The following is a 15955-nucleotide window of genomic DNA, read 5'->3' as shown; positions in this document are numbered from 1 at the left end:
TTTTTTGCAAAACAGTAAGTCATTTTTCATTGCTTTCACACACAATGCAAATGCTAAGCACATTTTTGCAAAACAGTAAACACAACTCTCTACAAAAGATGCAAAACTCAGTTGAGTAAATCATGTCAAACAAAATTAAAACATTTGGTCACAGCTGATACAAATTACTCCCATGAATGTGAACCTCTTCTGCACGTGTGCAAAACTTCTTTGCCCAATTGTTCAATCAGCAATCAGTCCTTATTCATGCATAAAAGAGGTCACCTCTGAGTTGCTGTTTTCAAAAATGGACCAAGTAAAAGGCAGAGGGCAAGGGTAAGGACAAAGGAGAGGTAGAGGGGCCCATAGAGGAAGAGGGGTTCAGATGCGTGGTGGTGGAGTAGCTCAAAGGGGAATACAAAGAGCTAATGTTTCAGATGAAATTCGTGCCACAATTATTGACCATGTTGTCAATCATGGCCTTTCCATGAGAGAGGCTGGGCAGCGGGTCCAGCCCAATCTCAGTAGATCAACTGTGGCATCAATATTAAGAATATTCAAGAATGAGAATAGGTAAGTTACAATGCTATACCACACTGTATTTCAGTATTACTGTACTGTATACAGTACAACATATGTGTAAAACAGTTGTTCTGTAAATGCCCTTCATGTGACCATCAAAATGTCACAGTTTGTACATATTTACTGTATTTATAGAATTCAAAGACAACCACACGCTGGTGGCAGAGGTAAAGTCTTTACTGCGGCACAGGAGGCTGCCGTAGTGGATATGGTTGTTGCCAACAATTCCATAAGATTGCGAGAGATCCAGACAACAGTCATTCAAGATCACAACATGTTCAGAAATGTCAACAGTGTGAGTTTGGCCACTATTGATCGGGTCCTTAAAAGACACAAAGTGGGAATGAAACAACTTTACAAGGTTCCATTCCAAAGAAACAGTGACAGCGTGAAGGAGACTAGACTCCAGTATGTACAGGTAAGGGTTTGTCACTGTAATGCCTTTTCTTACAGTAAAACATTGCATTGCATGCAGCTGGAATATTTTACAATGTATTTACTTTATGTATACATAAATACTGTGTTTCTATTGTATTTTTATCTTAGAGAATAATGGAGCTTGAAGCAAATGCAACACCCCATACATTCATTTATGTGGATGAAGCCGGCTTCAACCTTTCAAAAGTAAGGAGACGAGGGAGGAACCTCATTGGTAAGAGGTGGAAAGTTTATGATTAGCGTCCACATGACCAGATGTCCCTCCTAGACACAATGAATGCAGGTTGTCTGGCAATCACTGCAGAGGACTGCCAAGCGTGGATGCGCCATGCAAGGAGATTTTTTCTCACTGCATTGCGAGGGAAAACATCCAGTGTGATGTTGATGAAAACATGTGGCCTGATCGACATGAACGAATGGACTGAATGTGGAGTATACTGTATTTGTGTTGCCTTTTTTGACATTGCTTTGTTTTTGCAGTGATTGTAAGCTTGGTGTATTTTATTTTTATTCTCTGTATATACAGCATCATTGAATTTGTAAAGGACAAAATGGAAAAAGGTCAAATAAAGCCTTTTGTTTCTGGATATTCATTCTCTTGAGTGACATTCTTTCTGCATTGGTCATCTTTGGTAAAATCATTTTAGGAAAAAAGAACACAGCCCATGCTGTGATAATATGTTTACTTGCCTTTTATGGTACATACTATAATTATAGTATCAACAAATGGCACAGACATATAAAAGAGGGTTAACCATGTTAGGGTATATTGATAGTTGTAGTTAGTATTTATTGGGCCATTGTGTAACAATTGATTGAAATAACTTTTCATTAGATAACAAGTTGTATGTTTTGATGGAGGTAGTTGATTTTGTGTCATGTATTTAATGTTTTGAGAGTCTTAGTGCATTTTGCAAATGAAATGTGTCATTTTGGCCAACGTGTTTCAGTTTGGGGCTGCGTGTTAATTGTTTTGAAAAAGTGAATTCTGTTTGGACAAATGTGCTCAAGCAATCGAGAAAAACTGTAATATAAAGGAGTTAGTGGGTCTGGTTTATAAGCCCTGCATCCATGTGACCATTGGTGGACAGGGTTCACATATGAGCAAAGCAATTCAATGTGATATTAAATGCCTTGTTTTTTACATTTATTTTCACAACATTAAAGGTAAACTCAGATAAGCCTTCCTCTCTTCAGTGTCATGAAAGACTGAAGATGTCTTGCTGTGTTACCTTAAAAGTATGTAAACATTTCTTGACTTCATTTTCTTGTCCCTTGTGTGAAATATTTGAGCGCAAGATTCTATGAACTAGTGATGCAAGACTGTCTGGTCATTGTGACATAGTATTGCAAACATTACACCAGACATGCACGTTTATTATGATATTGCTATAAGCAATAAAAGAGTGAGGGGAACCTAAGGATGAACCAAATTATGTTTTAAATTCATATCTTATTTTCAAATATGTCATTTTAACATTCATACAGACTGCTCAAATTTGTTGGTACCCTTACAGCTCATTGAAATATGCTTCATTCCTCCTGAAAAGTGATGAAATTAAAAGCTATTTTATCATGTATACTTGCATGCCTTTGGTATGTCATAGAATAAAGCAAAGAAGCTGTGAAAAGAGATTAATTATTGCTTATTCTACAAAGATATTCTAAAATGGCCTGGACACATTTGTTGGTACCCCTTAGAAAAGATAATAAATAATTGGATTATAGTGATATTTCAAACTAATTAGTTTCTTTAATTAGTATCACACATGTCTCCAATCTTGTAATCAGTCATTCAGCCTATTTAAATGGAGAAAAGTAGTCACTGTGCTGTTTGGTATCATTGTGTGCACCACACTGAACATGGACCACAGAAAGCAAAGGAGAGAGTTGTCTGAGGAGATCAGAAAGAAAATAATAGACAAGCATGGTAAAGGTAAAGGCTACAAGACCATCTCCAAGCAGCTTGATGTTCCTGTGACAACAGTTGCAAATATTATTAAGAAGTTTAAGGTCCATGGAACTGTAGCCAACCTCCCTGGGCGCGGCCGCAAGAGGAAAATCGACCCCAGATTGAACAGAAGGATAGTGCGAATGGTAGAAAAAGAACCAAGCATAACTGCCAAAGAGATACAAGCTGAACTCCAAGGTGAAGGTACGTCAGTTTCTGATCGCACCATCCGTCGCTTTTTGAGCGAAAGTGGGCTCCATGGAAGAAGACCCAGGAGGACTCCACTTTTGAAAGAAAAACATAAAAAAGCCAGACTGGAATTTGCTAAAATGCATATTGACAAGCCACAATCCTTCTGGGAGAATGTCCTTTGGACAGATGAGTCAAAACTGGAGCTTTTTGGCAAGTCACATCAGCTCTATGTTCACAGACGAAAAAATGAAGCTTTCAAAGAAAAGAACACCATAACTACAGTGAAACATGGAGGAGGCTCGGTTATGTTTTGGGGCTGCTTTACTGCGCCTGGCACAGGGTGCCTTGAATCTGTGCAGGGCACAATGAAATCTCAAGACTATCAAGGCATTCTGGAGCGAAACGTACTGCCCAGTGTCAGAAAGCTCTGTCTCAGTCGCAGGTCATGGGTCCTCCAACAGGATAATGACCCAAAACACACAGCTAAAAGCACCCAAGAATGGATAAGAACAAAACATTGGACTATTCTGAAGTGGCCTTCTATGAGTCCTGATCTGAATCCTATCGAACATCTATGGAAAGAGCTGAAACTTGCAGTCTGGAGAAGGCACCCATCAAACCTGAGACAGCTGGAGCAGTTTGCTCAGGAAGAGTGGGCCAAACTACCTGTTAACAGGTGCAGAAGTCTCATTGAGAGCTACAGAAAACGTTTGATTGTAGTGATTGCCTCTAAAGGTTGTGCAACAAAATATTAGGTTAGCTGTCCCATAATTTTTGTCCATGCCATTTTCATTTGTTTTATTATTTACAATATTATGTTGAATAAAAAATCAAAAGCAAAGTCTGATTTCTATTAAATATGGAATAAACAATGGTGGATGCCAATTACTTTTGTCAGTTTCAAGTTATTTCAGAGAAAATTGTGTATTCTTCATTTTTTGTGGAGGGGTACCAACAAATTTGAGCACGTCTGTACATGTATACATCAAAACCCATAACCCATACCCATTACAGAATGATTGTTAAACATTTTTTCAGGTCAAAAAAGTCCCCTGAGTCGATATTGTCAATACCTTTTAGAATTTTGAATGCTTGAATCAGATTACTGCATAGTCTTCTTTGTTCAAGACTGAATAGATTCAATTCTTTTAGCCTGTGTTACAGAAACTTGGTTGTCTGAGAGTGATGGAGAGGAATATAATATGAGTGGGTATACACTATAGGAACGACATTCAGGACAGAAGAGGCGGAGGGGTAGCACTATACATAAGAAATAGTCTTGAAGCCCAGGAGTTAAATCTGGACGAAGAAAACAACGCCCAAACAATATGGGTCAGAATAATGGACAAAAATTCAAAGGGCATAAATAGGAGCATGTTATAGACCGCCAAATTCAGATGCCAAGCAAAATAATCTGTTATACAATGACATTAGAAATGCATGTAGCAAAGGAGAAGCCATACCATTGGGGGATTTCAACTTCCCCCATATAAAATGGGAAAACAGGAGGCTGTGTGGTCCAGTGGTTAAAGAAAAGGGCTTGTAATCAGGAGGTCCCCGGTTCAAATCCCACCTCAGCCACTGACTCATTGTGTGACCTTGAGCAAGTCACTTAACCTCCTTGTGCTCCGTCTTTCAGGTGAGACATAATTATAAGTGACTCTGCAGCTGATGCATAGTTCACACACCCTAGCCTCTGTAAGTCACCTTGGATAAAAGCGTCTGCTAAATAAACAAATAATAATAAATAATAATAAAACCCGGACGGACGAAATTGAAATGGAGGAAATGACAAATGACTGTTTCCTAACGCACTTTGTCGTGGCACTGACTAGAGGGGAGGCATGCCTTGATTTAGTCTTTTCAAATAACGAAGACAGAATAACTAAAACAGAGGTCAGAGAACCATTGGCAAACTCAGACTACAACATGGTCTTATTTGAAGTATTTGTTAAAACCCAAAAAGTAATGACTAAAGCTAAGGTTTACAATTTTAGAAAAGCAAACTATGAAGATATGAAACAGAGACTAACAGAAATAGATTTGAGTAAAATAGAGAAAACATCCACAGAAAAAGGATGGCTAGAAAGGCCAAGAGAGAGATAGAAATCAACATTGCTAAGGGGGCTAAAACCAATTCCAAAATGTTTTTCCAATATTATAACAGCAAGAGAACATTCAAAGAGGACGTTAAATGTTTAAGAGATACAAATGGTAAAATCATAGATGAAGAAAAAAAATAGCAAATATATTAAATGATTACTTTTCACAAGTTTTTACAAAGGTGATACGGGCAACATGCCCCACATGTCGACCTGTTCCTATCCAGTTTTAAATAACTTTAGCATAACAGAGGCAGAAGTGTTAAAGGGACTAGGAGCTCTTAAAATAAACAAATCCCCTGGGCCGGATGAGATCCTCCCAATAGTACTCAAAGAAATAAAAGAAGTTATTTACAAACCGCTAACCAAGATCATGGAACAGTCTCTTGACACAGGGGTTGCACCGATAGACTGGAGAATTGCAAACTTAATACCAATCCACAAAAAGGGAGAGAAAACCGAACCAGGTAACTACAGACCAAACTTATGGAAACTATAATAAGATCCAAAATGGAAAATTACCTATATGGTAACAGTATTCTGGGAGACAGTCAGCATGGTTTTAGGAAAGTAATGGATAACTACAAAGCACATGACATGGTTTATTTAGATTTCCAGAAAGCTTTTGACAAAGTCCTGCATAAAAGATTAATCCTCAGCTGAATGCAGTAGGGATTCAAGGAAATGCATGCACATGGATTAGAGAGTGGTTAACATGTAGAAAACAGAAAGTACTGATTAGAGGAGAAACCTCAAAATGGAGCGAGGTAACCAGTGTAGTACCACAGGGATCAGTATTAGGTCCTCTGCTATTCCTAATCTACATTAATGACTTAGATTCTGGTATAGTAAGCAAACTTGTTAAATTTGCAGATGACACAAAAATAGGAGGCGTGGCAAACACTGTTGCAGCAGCAAAGGTCATTCAAAATGATCTAGACAGCATTCACAACTGGGCAGACACATGGCAAATGACATTTAATAGAGAAAAGTGTAAGGTACTGCACGCAGGCAATAAAAATGTGCATTATAAATACCATATGGGAGATACTGAAATTGAAGAAGGAATCTATGAAAAAGACCTAGGAGTTTATGTTGACTCAGAAATGTCTTCATCTAGACAATGTGGGGAAGCTATAAAAAAAGGCCAACAAGATGCTTGGATATATAGTGAAAAGTGTTGAATTTAAATCAAGGGAAGTATTGTTAAAACTTTACAATGCATTAGTAAGACCTCATCTAGAATATTAGTGTGTAGCGGCCAGCAGGGTCACAGGCTTATTATTATTATTATTATTATACAGCCCTATCAGAGTGCAGCGGCCAGCAGGGTCACAGGATTATTATTATTATTATTATACAGCCCTATCAGAGTGCAGCGGCCAGCAGGGTCACAGGCTTATTATTATTATTATTATTATACAGCCCTATCAGAGTGCAGCGGCCAGCAGGGTCACAGGATTATTATTATTATTATTATACAGCCCTATCAGAGTGCAGCGGCCAGCAGGGTCACAGGCTTATTATTATTATTATTATTATACAGCCCTATTGTTCATCCTGAACACATTGGGCTAGTCCACTTTTATAACTGCCTTCACAGGGCACACTCTGAGGGGGGCAGAGTTTTTCCCATCTTCATTTAAGCAAGGAGAGAAATATGGAAACATCCTGTCAGTAAATCTGTGTTTAAAAGTGTAGAGAGGTCTCATATCACTGGAGTCAAAGAATGCCACCTCCCCCCCATCACAGTCCAGCTGAACTCTGATCTTCTGGGGTTTCTTCTCCACAGTGAGTCCTGTAGACCATGGTGAGGTCCATGCCCAGTACTGATCCCCACCCCTCAGGCCTATAACCCAGTATCCTGCTCCTGGGTTCACAGTGAATTCCCCTTTCCTTTGGCTGGACTCTTTTGTCACACCCAGATTCCAGGCAGTTTTGTTTCCAACTTCAACATCCCAGCAGTGTTTCCCTGAAGTGAATCCCTCAGACCCCAGCACATAGATACAGGAATCAAACCGCTCTGGGTTGTCAGGAAGCTGCTGTCTCTCATCGCTGAATCTCACACTTGTTAGATCCTCAGACAGTGTGAGCCAGGGTGCTGCTTTGTTGGGATCCAGAGTCACTGGAGCTGAGAGAGGAAATGAGAGACAGGGTTAGAAATGAGAACATCTACCTGCACACTAAAGCATTGTAATACATTAGGAGGCAGGAGATGTGTATTCTATTTAGTATTACAATGCATCATTTCAATTATTATTATTCAACATCAAACAATTTTAAAAAACATAAATGTGCCTGTTAAAATATCACACAAACAGCATGTAAACCTGTTTAATCACAGTGTGTAAAAACCCTGCCCTGATTGGCTTAGAGGGTATAGTATATAAATGCTGAACTAATAGCGGCTGGATGATTTGAGTAGAACTCTGGAATGACTCCGGTCATTGAGAATTGTAGCTGCTCACAGAGTTCTATCACAGAGCTCTAGAACACTGTGACACTGCTCAGCACTAACATTCTTAAGCCCGGGACAGACAGGCGTGGCGCGGCACAGCTGGATATTTTCATGATGCGATACCGCTAGTCCTCACCCGGACACACAGGGGCGGTATGCAATACACGACTTATTACAATATAGAAAAAATGTATGGTACAGTACAGTAGTTGTCAGTACCACACCATAGACTATGTACTCGAATATAATTTATATTATGGCCAAAAGTCTGGCATCACCTAGTAGAATATTAGGATGCAGATATAATTATATTATATTTTACATAATGCAATCTAAGAAACTACAAAATGGTATCTCAAAAGTCTACTGGAACTACAATAGTGGTAGCCTACAGTATTTCATGTTAGATTTCGAAATGTCACATTTTTCAATTTTTGGAAAACTACAAAGCGATATGTAATTTCAATATGTTAACGTAACATCATTAAAATAGGGTGTGATGCAAATCTTTTGGCCATAGCTGTAATGCCCCCCATATAATCTACTAAATAAAAACACTGGTTTGTTTTTTAAATGTTATTTTCCTGTCATCTATATAAAAATATAAGAACATAATAAAGTTTACAAATGAGAGGAGGCCATTCTGCCCATCTTGCTCATTTGGTTGTTAGTAGCTTACAAGCAGCTTCTTGAAGGATCCCAGGGTGTCAGCTTCAACAATATTACAGAGGAGTTGGTTCCAGACCCTCACAATTCTCAGTGTAAAAAAGTGCCTCCTATTTTCTGTTCTGAATGCCCCTTTATCTAATCTCCATGTGTGACCCCTGGTCCTTGTTTCTTTTTTCAGGTCGAAAAAGTCCCCTGGGTCGACATTGTCTATACCTTTTAGAATTTTGAATGTTTGAATCAGATCGCCGCATAGTCTTCTTTGTTCAAGACTGAATAGATTCAATTCTTTTAGCCTGTCAGCATATGACATGCCTTTTAAACCCAGGATAATTCTGGTCACTCTTCTTTGCACTCTTTCTAGAGCAGCAATATCCTTTTTGTAACGAGGTGACCAGAACTGAACACAATATTCTAGGTGAGGTCTTACTAATGCATTGTAAAGTTTTAACATTACTTCCCTTGATTTAAATTCAACACTTTTCACTATATATCCAAGCATCTTGTTGGCCTTATTTATAGCTTCCCCACATTGTCTAGATGAAGACATTTCTGAGTCAACATAAACTCCTAGGTCTTTTTCATAGATTCCTTCTTCAATTTCAGTATCTCCCATGTGATATTTATAATGCACATTTTTATTGCCTGCGTACAGTACCTTACACTTTTCTCTATTAAATGTCATTTGCCACGTGTCTGCCCAGTTCTGAATGCTGTCTAGATCATTTTGAATGTCCTTTGCTGCTGCAACAGTGTTTGCCACTCCTCCTATTTTTGTGTCATCTGCAAATTTAACGAGTTTGCTTACTATACCAGAATCTAAATCATTAATGTAGATTAGGAATAGCAGAAGACCTAATATTGATCCCTGTGGTACACCACTGGTTACCTCACTCCATTTTGAGGTTTCTCCTCTGATCAGTACTTTCTGTTTTCTACCTGTTAACCACTCCTTAATCCATGTGCATGCATTTCCTTGAATCCCTACTGCGTTCTGTTTGAGAATTAATCTTTTATGCAGGACTTTGTCAAACGTTTTCTGGAAATCTAAATAAACCATGTCATATGTTTTGCAGTTATCCATTGTCGGTGTTGCATCCTCAAAAAAATCAAGCAGGTTAGTTAGACACGATCTCCCTTTCCTAAAACCATGCTGACTGTCTCCCAGGATACTGTTACCATATAGGTAATTTTCCATTTTGGATCTTATTATAGTTTCAATAAGTTTACATATAATAGAAGTCAGGCTTATTGGTCTGTAGTTACCTGGTTCGGTTTTGTCTCCCTTTTTGTGGGTCGGTATTACGTTTGCAATTCTCCGGTCTGTGGTACAACCCCTGTGTCAAGAGACTGTTCCATGATCTTGGTTAGCGGTTTGTAAATAACTTCTTTCATTTCTTTGAGTACTATTGGGAGGATCTCATCCGGCCCAGGGGATTTGTTTATTTTAAGAGCTCCTAGTCCCTTTAACAATTCTGCCTCTGTTATACTCAAGTTATTTAAAACTGGATAGGAACAGGTCAATATATGGGGCATGTTACTCGTATCCTCCTTTGTAAAAACTTGTGAAAAGTAATTTTAATATATTTGCTATTTTTCTCTCTTCATCTATGAATTTGCCATTTCTATCTCTTATACATTTTATCTCCTCTTTGAATGTTCTCTTGCTGTTATGATATGGAAAAACTTTTTGGAATTGGTTTTAGCCCCCTTTAGCAATGTTCATTTGAAGGTGTATGAAATGAGCGATCTGAGCTTAGCAAAAAAACATACAATATGTTGCTGACAGCAAATAGCCTACTACTAAAGTGTTAGAAAATATATCCTTTTACAGGCATTTATATAGTAAAATAGTAGTGAACTACAGAAATAATAAAAAAGTGATAACAGTGTATAATTGCCAATAGGAAGGATGCGTATCAGGGGCAATGTATAAAATACTGACTTGCCTGTCCATGTATGAAATATGGGAGGGATCAAACACTTCAGTGTGCTTGCACAACAGTTTCATTCATGGTTTTTCCTGCCAAGCGGACGTGTTGTCACCACTTGGCTGGATTCGATTCGAGCAGTACCAGCTGTATCGTCCCTCGCTGATCTGTCCAACACCATATGAAAGCAATGGCAGCGACACAGGCGGCAAAATGCCTGTCTGTCCCGGGCTTGAGAGCTCTGGGAGCATTCCAAGACAATGGGTTGAACTCAGAGAAGTCTGTGTTCTACTGCAGGAGTTTCTTTACAAGGAGTTTTAATGCAGACCAACATGGGATCAGAAAGCCTTTTGCTCTCCTGGAATGCTCTTCCAGCTCACCTCAAGACTATGAGCAGCTCACAGTGATTAATATTGAACTGAGAGATGATCTCTGTGATGGATAGAAGTGTATTTGCTACAGGTGTGTACATTTCATTGTGTATTATTATTTTGATTGTAGAGAGCTGTATCTTGCTGCTTACACACATTGTGGATTGTGGTTATATGCACCCCGCCCCCTCCCCCCCCCCTTTGTGATGCTCCCCACAGGACTCACTGTATTGAACAATCCCCAGCATCTTCTCCCACACTTTGTACTTCAGAGAGCCCAGGTGCTCGGCTACATCTATCAGCGCTCCTGAAACACACTGTGGATCCTGCAGTGTGCACTCGGCTCTGCAATCATATTCAGGAGTTAGTGCTGCTCAGTGTTTGTATTCAATACAATACAAGAGAGGAAGACAGGCCAGATCTTACATACCTTCTCTTTGTGTCTTTGTACTTCTGAAACAAACAAGGGAAATAATGAAATGAATGAATATGAATATAAAAACAAGAAGAAGCTAGCATGCACACAGCAGTGAGCTCCTCTATTGCACTGCTTGTAGCTGCTGAGCCGTTTGCAGTGTTTCATATTGTTTTACCATCAGGACACTGCAGGCAGTGCTGAGCTGGCTGGCTGTTATTATACTCGCAAGCCAGACTGTGTTTCACTCAGTATTGCCTAATAATATTTCTATAATTACATGACAATCAATAGCCACCCACTGCTTATTATGTGTCACTGTTTAAAAAATTAATTTTAAATGTGAACTAACATACATGCTAGTCACTGTGCATTCACAATAAGAACATGTCACACACAGTTAAACAATCACTACCTGCAGGAAGAAGATGTCTTCAGCTTCCAGCTCCTGTTCTATCACTCGGATTGTGTCTGAAAGGGATGAGATTTCTCTTGTAATATTTTCAATCTTCTCTTTCATGATTCTTCCCTTTTGTTCCTCTTCCCCCCTCAGTGCAGCTATCCTGGCCTTTTCTTCATCTCGTAGAAACTGGTGAAGTTTCTCAAACTCCTCCTTTATCTGCCTCTCTGTTTGCTGGGCTTGTTTCTATACAAGAAAAGGATCACTTTAGAGTTAGTTTGGGTGAAAATATATGTTGTGTATTGTTTAAATCAGTAATCTATTATTATTATTATTATTATTATTATTATTATTATTATTATTATTATTATTATTATTATTATTTGTTTATTTAGCAGACGCCTTTATCCAAGGCGACTTACAGAGACTAGGGTGTGTGAACTATGCATCAGCTGCAGAGTCACTTACAATTACGTCTCACCCGAAAGATGGAGCACAAGTAGGTTGACTTGCTCAGGGTCAAACGATGAGTCAGTGGCTGTGGTGGAATTTGAACCTAGTTCTCTTACCTTGATGTGCTCTGCTGTTTCATCACATTCTTCTTTAACTTTATTAAAGGTTTTCAGCTTGTCCCTCAAGGGCTCCAGCGCAGTCTTGAGTTCTCCCTGAAATGCAATGAAACCCGGAGCTTGCTTATAATATGTGTGGCTGCTGATATTATGAATGTAGAGTCCAAGGTGTTTTCCCCTCAACAAGATTAGTGTGAAACAAAGATCAGTGAAGTCTCTTATTATTATTATTATTATTATTATTATTATTATTATTATTATATTTATTTATTTATTTATTTATTTCTTAGCAGACACCCTTATCCAGGGCGACATACAGCTGTATACAAAAATACATATCAAGAATTACAGTACAATTAAGAGCAAGATACAAAATACAGTGACTTCAGTCCTAATAAGAGGAAATACAAAATACAGTACAATTTGATATCGGGGCAGTTCAAGAGCAGATAACAGTGTTGATAGTTACATCAGGGTTAGATACGAGTGCAAGTGAAATACAAAATACTACAGATTGGGTTCAATGCAGGATTAAATACAGTAAAATAGGGAGCAGACAAGTGCAAGTTAAAGTGCATTAAAGGCAGAGTGCTATATAGACCAAAAGGGAAGAGCTGAGTTTTACAGGTGTTGTCTGAAGAGGTGTGTCTTGAGGAGGCGCCGGAAGGGACTGGGCAGTCCTGACATCCATAGGAAGGTCGTTCCACCACTGCGGGGTGAGGGTGGAGAAGGAGCGAGCTCTGGAGGCAGGGGAGCATAGAGGACGTACAACCAGTCTTCTAGTGCAGGCAGAGCAGAGAGGTCAGGTGGGAGTGTAGGGCGAGATGAGGGTCTGGAAGTAGCTGGGTGCAGTCTGGTCAAGGCATCAGTAGGCAAGTACTAGAGTCTTGAACTGGATGCAAGCGGTGATCGGGTGCCAGTGGAGTGAGCAGAGCATTAGAGTAGCATGGGAGAAGGGAAGCAGAGAGAACACCAGGCGAGCAGCAGAGTTCTGGATGAGCTGGAGCGGATGGGTGGTGGACGCAGGGAGGCCGGCCAGGAGGGAGTTGCTGTAGTCTAGGCGGGAGAGTACCAGGGCCTGGACGAGGAGTTGCGTGGAGTAGTTGGTGAGGAAGGGTCGGATTCTTCGTATGTTACTCAGGAAGAATCGGCAGATGCGTGCTAGAGTGGAGATGTGCTGGGAGTAGGAGAGGCAGGGGTCCAGGGTTACTCCGAGGGTCTTGCCTGAGGAGGAGGGAGAGAAATGAGGGGGCTCAGGGAGCGGGTGTAGAGAGAGAACAGGAGACGATCCAAGATTGATCCTTGGGGGACTCCTGTTGAGATAGGGTGAGGTGTGGAGGTTGAGCCGCGCCAGTTTACCTGATAGGTGCGGTCGGACAGGTAGGAGGGGAACCAGGCCAGAGCAGTGCCAGAGATTCCCAGGTCAGCTAGAGAGGATAGGAGAATAGAGTGATCGACAGTGTCAAAGGCAGCAGAGAGATCAAGGAGAATTAAGACAGGTGAGGAGACAGAGGGAGTCAAGGGAGGAGGTGAGGGAGGAGAAGAGGGTGGAGGTAGCAGAGTATACAGAGAGTTGGGAGAAGGAGTTGATAGCAGGGAGGTGAGAGAGCGCGGTGGAAGCAAGGACACAGGGGGAGAGAGAGCAGACGTTACGGCGGGAGGTGACAGTGGGGGTAGGTGGAGTAGGGAGAGAGGGGAGAGACAGAAAAAGAGATGAAATAGTGATCAGAGAGGTCCAGAGGGGTGACAGAGAGGGGGGAGGGGCAGCAGGCCCTGGAGAAGGTGAGGTCCAGTTGACGGCCAACTTTGTGGGTAGGAGAGGGTGGAGAGAGAGAGAGAAGTTGAAGGAGTGAAGGAGAGGAAGAAATCTGGCGTGGGTGGGGTTGGAGAGATGAATATTGAAATCACCTAACAGGACAGCTGGGCTAGACAGAGAGGGGAGGGAGGAGAGGAGATAGTCAAGTTCATCGAGAAAGTGAGTGAGAGGTCCAGGGGGATGGTACAGTACAATTAGCAGGAGTTGAGAAGTAGAGGTTAGTTGGAGCAAGTGGCTTCCCATTTCATGTTCTTTTTGTAATTATGAATACTGTGAACAGCACAGAACCCTGGAACCAGGCCTGCTTTTATTACTGAACATTAGAAGCATTTTAAACTGAAGCAAGTTTAACAACACGCACTGGCCAAAGTCCACCAGATAACCTTGCTTCACTTTAATTCATTGTCAGTCTCTTCATACCTACAGAACTGTGCATGTTAATGGAAATAAATACATAAAACTATACTGCAGTGTGTGTGTATGTGTGTGTGTGTGTGTGTGTGTGTGTGTGTGTGTGTGAGTGAGTGTGTGTGTGCGTGTGTGTGTGTGTGTGTGTGTAGAGACAGCGTGAGTGAATGGCGCACCAGTAGCACTGTTAGTACACAATACTTTAGCTATACTTTACAATACAAAGTACTTAGGCCCAATTGATAAAGTTACAGCTTTTTACATTAGTAATCCACGTAAACATTATTTCCAAACCTTATAATCCTGTGCAGCTTCCTCGACTGGGCAGAGCTTGTGATTTTCATGTTTCTTTGAAGTTTGACACACAACACAGACAGCCTTGTTATCATCCACACAGAACAGCTTCAGTTTTTCCTCATGCAGAATGCAGAGCATTCCAGGAGGTGCTGGAGGTTTCTCACTGTGATATTCTAGGAAGGACTCTGCGATATTTTTTAAAGCAAGGTTGCTGGGAGGTGTAGAAACAGACGATCTTCTGTTGCACACAGGACACTCCTGAGTTCCCTTCTTTTTCCAGCACTGATCCAGACATGCTTTACAGAAGTTATGGCTACACTTCAGGATAACAGGATCCTTGAAAATCTCACAGCACACAGCACAGGAAAGCTCTTCTTCCAGATGAGAAGTCTTTGCTGCCATTTCTTGAGAAAGTTACAGCCTTTCTGACTCCTATCAAAGTTACAGAAATGTAAGCACACCTTTTCACTTCCTGATCTGCTCACCTGGCTCAAAGTTTCAGCTTCCACTAGAAGGCAGTGTGCTACCAGTTTACATTCAATACAGAAACACGTGGTCAATCGTGTGCAGGATAAATAGTGAAGGCAAAGCTTTTTAACCCTTTGCGGTCCATTTATTCAGCGCCTGTCAGGCGCGTCCGGTCCAATTTATTTTCACACACGCTGTTTATTTTACACGCACTGTTTAAAAGTAATTTTATTGAAAGTAAAAAAGGTTTAAAAGGCACTGCATATCAACAGGACACTCAGTACTGATAAATCATCTCCTGATCACTTGTTTTATCAGCAAACTCCTCAATAATGCTATCCAAGGGGGAACAAGGAGAAGGACAAAGTATGGATTGGAAGCAGAGAGCAGGAGGAAGCAGTGTGGGAAATCCTTTTTTCGGACTTGGACTTGGCTGGAGACACAAGAGGCACTGGAACTACCCTGGATAAAGAGGAAATCTGCTGGGCATAAAGGGAAGTGTGCATGCACAGCCAGTTTATTCCCAGTTGCATTTTTGAACTTTGTTTTTATGCTATTTCAGTCTGCTTTATCCCAGCTGTTTTATTAGTATTTTAATGGTTTTAGTGTCTATAGAGAGAGAGAGAGAGAGAATGCTTTTAGTACAGGTTTTAGTACAGGTTTTAAATGAAGCATTTTAACTGAGTGTGTTTTAGACGGCCATTTTAGTGTCGATTTGGCAAAGAGGGAAGAAGAGGTGGCGTTTTTAAAGCTTTTTACCAGCATTGTTGTTTCCCTGATAGGTGCAGTGGAGGAGCCTCAAGGGCTGCTGGACACGACCATGCCGCTGACGCTCCACACCCAGAGGGCTGCTGGACCCGACCATGCTGCTGACGCTCCACACCCAGAGGGCTGTTGGACCCGACCATGCCG

General features: G+C 40.7%; 1 protein-coding gene across 2 annotated transcripts; it reads right to left on the bottom strand.

Annotated features, from left to right (window-relative positions):
* Nucleotides 1-6154: 6154 nt before the first annotated feature.
* LOC117403014 (zinc-binding protein A33-like) lies at nucleotides 6155-15044 on the bottom strand. Of its 2 annotated transcripts, none has more exons than XM_034004830.3 (6): nucleotides 14573-15044; nucleotides 12055-12150; nucleotides 11501-11731; nucleotides 11101-11120; nucleotides 10897-11015; nucleotides 6155-7375 (listed from the first exon to the last, which is right to left on the bottom strand). In XM_034004830.3, the coding sequence occupies exons 1-6, from the start codon at nucleotides 14975-14977 to the stop codon at nucleotides 6819-6821; spliced, it is 1428 nt and encodes a 475-aa protein (XP_033860721.2). In that variant the 5' UTR covers nucleotides 14978-15044; the 3' UTR covers nucleotides 6155-6818. The 2 variants fall into 2 exon arrangements, with proteins under 2 accessions (XP_033860721.2, XP_033860720.2); XM_034004829.3 differs by having other exon boundaries at nucleotides 6160-7375; nucleotides 11101-11123.
* Between the last annotated feature and the right edge of the window lie 911 nt (nucleotides 15045-15955).

This window comes from Acipenser ruthenus, chromosome 5, assembly GCF_902713425.1.
Source record: "Acipenser ruthenus chromosome 5, fAciRut3.2 maternal haplotype, whole genome shotgun sequence".
Lineage (NCBI taxonomy): Eukaryota > Metazoa > Chordata > Actinopteri > Acipenseriformes > Acipenseridae > Acipenser > Acipenser ruthenus.
The sequence above is the reverse complement of the archived record's forward strand: the minus strand, read 5'-3'. Positions and strand labels throughout refer to the sequence as shown.